Raw genomic sequence first — 4,286 nt, forward strand, 5'->3', positions numbered from 1 at the left:
TTGCGTAATCTCATCCACTCTGTTCTGGATCCCCATGGCAAGTGCAAGGATAGTAACCATCACGCTCTACCGCACTCATCTATGCGAGGGGATTAGCTTCGGGCCTAAAAGTACAGAGCACTTTACCTTGCTACACGAAATCAACATGTCGTTCTGCGCTGGTGTGAGCTTGAATGATCTTCCAACCTGCCGCAGCAGCTGCTCGGTATTCTCATTGATGGAACGCAACATTGAGCTCCGCGGGACAGCCGATGGTTCGCTGGAACCACTATCTCCGGACAGGGGCAACGTATCATCGTTCGAGTCACTATCGTCGTCTTCGGGGAGAGAGCTTCGTTTTCTCTTTGTAGATGGCCGGATGTCAACCTCAGGACTATCTTCGGCATCCATGGCAGCAAAGAGTCGGTCCTTTTCGAGACCAGCAGGTGAAGAAGGCATGGTGGTGAACGATTGAGAAAAGGCGCGACGAAAATTTTGCCGCCCGGTGGCGCACAATATGCGCATCACATGAACTCATCTCCAATGCCTTCCTGTGTCATTTCAGGTCGTCGATGGCCAGCATTGTGTTCAGTGCCCCCAAGGTAGGCTCACAGCAGGTGAGGTGCCAGCATTGACACCTGTCAAAATGTCAATACGTAGCATACATGTATGACAATGCAATCTGAGTTCATACCAATGCTCCTGCTATCTCGCCCAAGGCGAGACTTTATCTCAGACAGAGACACCCATCTCTTGACCAAGCCATGCCAGCTACTGGCGGCCCGCTTCCTGTATGTAAGTTGAAATCCAAAACCAAGTCAGTGCGAGTATTGAGGTGTCCCCATAGTTGCAGAGGTTTCACCGGATGGCCAGAAGATCCGGTGCAGGATTTGCGCCGAGATGGGCGGTCCACGTTCAGCACCTTGGCTCAAGCGAAAGAGCTTCGTGTCAACACATCTCAATAGTGCTGCTCATACAAAGCTTGCTGCAGCAAACAAGCATAGCATTGAGCGACGTCGTGCTACAGAAGATTTACTTCGAGATGAAGCTCATCGAGAACTTGAGACCTCCCACCAGTCTCTTCGCAATACTGCTCCTGCACTGTTGGATTCATTTGCTCAACACTCCTCAGTTGGTGGTAAGCGGGACCAACGTACAATTCCAGAAGATGAAGCCCGCATCATGGCCGAGTTTGACTCCCCGAACCTTGACCTTGGCTTTGGGCCGGATGCTGCGATGGACTTGAGAAAAAGGTGGGAGCGCGAGGTAGAGAATATGGACTTGTATCGTTCTTCGACAGACATCCAGAACTCAGAGGAGGAAAGCCTATGGCAGGCGCTTGATGATGAGGATGATATCCTCGCCGAAGTTCTGCAAAATAACCGTCAGCAAAACCTGCATCTACGATATACTACCATGCACATTACTGACATTGTCCCAAGGCCCTAATTCACCGACACTTGAGGATGTTCGAGCAACTTTGGGCAATGCACCACCACAGCGCAACAACGAATGGTTCCCATACGAGTCGCGAACGGTAGGTCATAGCAAGCTCCCTAATGGGTTGTCAGATGATTGATCTGTTACAATAGATGTTCTTACTTGATCTTCTGGATAGTTTGCCACGTATCCGGCTCTCTGATACATCGATGAGGCTGGTGTTGTGGGTTATGAAGGAGTGCAGCGCACGCGATGTGCCCAGCCTCAACGCGCTTCGCCAAGCTCAGGAGCGTGTCTCAAAACAGACTGCTGTCTCCTCACTCGAGTACAAGTCAGCAAAGGGCAACATTTTCTATGTACTTGATCCACGAGAGATTGTTAGTATTGTGAGTTAGCATCATATTTCCGACCGATAGCAGGATATTGAATACACTGACACTTTATCAGGATTGGTCGACCCCGAAGACTCGTAGCTTCATCCATGTGTACCCTGAGGTCCCAGATGGACCAATCACCGATTTCTGGCACACTGGGAAGATGCACGCCGGCTACGACCTTGATATGCTGACCCCCATGTGGGTATCCGACACGCACAACGGGAGACACTACTACACAAAAGAGTTTGCCCAGCTTCACGATGGAACATTCGTGATTCCAGTTCGATGGGTTGTGATGAAGGGGCAGATGTCTGTTGATGTTTTTGAGGTTGATACCGAGGGCAGCGTAAGTCCTCATCCTTCTCCGATCATGCGGAAACTCGTGTTGAGAAACTATAGCATGTTCTTTCCATCAGCGCGCAGATTATGACTGTGCCAGTGTCAGATTTGTGCTATAATCTACATGATCTACAGCACCGGCAGTCAGTTCCCGAGTGTGATGGTGATTATCGTCGCCAAAACATCTGTCATCTGCTCTAATAATCCTTTCTTAGATTCGGTTCTACAGTGTGACCAGATCAAGACGTTCCTGCATCATCACCCTCACCTACCCAATCCTCTTCGCTTGCTGGCCGGGGGCGACCCCTTGTACTCGAGCTTTGTGGACTACTGGGGTGATGACGTGTCTGGGAACCGATCAAAATCCTTCAACAAACACAACAATGCGTATATAACCCACCGGAACTTACCTCGAAAGTTACTACAGCAAGAATATCATGTCCACTTCGTTTCAACATCTCAACATGCCTCGATAACTGAGCAATTCATGGCTTTCAAAGCCATTGCGGAGTACGTGATGATATCCCAATCTTGTACGTCTATTGATATCTTGCCCACAATGCAGGTCCACTCACACTGAGCCCGTCCGGGTTCACGACGCAAAAACTGGAGGGCATGCGAAGCTGCGTATATTTGCCAACAGCAACCCTGCCGACAACCCCATGCAGAGTGAGATGAGCTCTCATATTGGCGGCGCAGGGAACTGCAAATGTCGAAAATGTAAAGTGGGAGGAACAAAGAGGGAGAAAGAGGGACTCGAGGTCTATCATTCACTCTTTGAGGTTTGTTGTTTGATCATCGTCTCGGGTCTAGCTCTCATCTAATCGCCAAGGGAGGTGAACCTCGCACCGCACAAGATACTCTGCGCGAAGTCTGGATACAGCTTGAGAAAGCATGTGAAGGTGTGATGCTACCGGTCAAGGAAAGGCAGACGGAAACTGGCGTGAAAGATGCGTACGCCCAGCACTGGGTAGAGCAACTTATAGCTAGGTTCAAGCAGATGCACGCCGAGGACCCGGCCCGATCTCGTGAATCAATCGTGCAAGAGCTGAAGGTTTGGCTCCATGAGCACGCCCATGATGTATTGAATCCGTTTCTTACGATGCCAGGTCTGCTTGTTTTATGATATCTACTCCCTCATCGTGCTGACCATTCTCTTCGCAGGGCTTGACGTGAATCGTGATACTCCGATTGAACTCCTCCACACCGTACTGCTTGGCCTTCTGAAGTATACATGGCACTGGTGTCACCCAACTTGGAAGGACGACCAGAAGAAGTACTTCTCCCTTCGCCTGGCGTCGACCGACACAAACGGTCTTTCCATCCCAGCTATACGAGCGGATTATATCATGCAATATGCTGGTTCGCTCATTGGCCGGCAGTTCAAGATCCTTGGGCAAACGGCGAGCTTCCACACATACGACATTTGCCCGTCGAAGCTTCATTATGATCTTTGGAAGGCTTCCGGCGAGCTGGATGCACTTCTTTGGTTCCCGGAGATTGATGACTTGGACGACTACGTGGTGCGAATGAGCACTTTCTCTCTGATGTACACCATACTTACATTCAGGCTCTCAGACGAACATCACTGTCGCTGCCGGAAACGTAGTCGATATCATTGCGGCTATAGATCCTTCCAAGATCGTTGAGAAGACGAAGCTTCACCTCCTGGCCGCCCACCTTGAAGAGGACATTCGACGCCATGGAAACCTTATCAACGTCATCACAGAGTCGCAGGAGTCGTTCAACGCCATATTCCGGCTCAGCTCGATTTACTCAAATCATCTCGCGCCAAGTCGGGATATTGCTCGAAGCCTGTCCCGCATCGAAGGGATGAAGCGACGCCTGGGCGGTGGATACTGGCTTGTGGAGGAAAGTGAAGGCTGCAACTCATGGGTCTGCTCAGGGCCGGGCGTGCGCGGATACATGAAGACTCGACCGAGCATCCAACGTCACCTTGGATGGTCTGAGACGGAGCTGATGGACCCCGGTGAGCATTTCCGATCCCTTTTGAGGGTTTGGGGTGTGCCACGCTCATGTTCCTGCGTATGAAGGGACTGCCAAGTACATCCCGATGGCCCAGGATGGGCATAAACGACGCGCGCGACCGATGCTCAAATTTTCGACACAAAAGCTGCGCATGCCATCAAT

At 50.8% G+C, this 4,286-nt stretch overlaps 1 protein-coding gene across 1 annotated transcript; it reads left to right on the forward strand.

Annotated features, from left to right (window-relative positions):
- Positions 1–1,492: 1,492 nt before the first annotated feature.
- PUNSTDRAFT_37895 (uncharacterized protein) lies at positions 1,493–4,103 on the forward strand (the record flags this gene model as incomplete). The annotated part of the gene is made up of 8 exons (XM_007389323.1): positions 1,493–1,516; positions 1,572–1,805; positions 1,867–2,142; positions 2,284–2,645; positions 2,701–2,917; positions 2,968–3,244; positions 3,300–3,658; positions 3,714–4,103. Coding segments are annotated over 8 exons (2,139 nt in total), but the record flags the coding sequence as incomplete, so codon positions are not given.
- Between the last annotated feature and the right edge of the window lie 183 nt (positions 4,104–4,286).

The sequence above is a fragment of the Punctularia strigosozonata genome (assembly GCF_000264995.1).
Source record: "Punctularia strigosozonata HHB-11173 SS5 unplaced genomic scaffold PUNSTscaffold_49, whole genome shotgun sequence".
NCBI classification, from domain to species: Eukaryota; Fungi; Basidiomycota; class Agaricomycetes; order Corticiales; family Punctulariaceae; genus Punctularia; species Punctularia strigosozonata.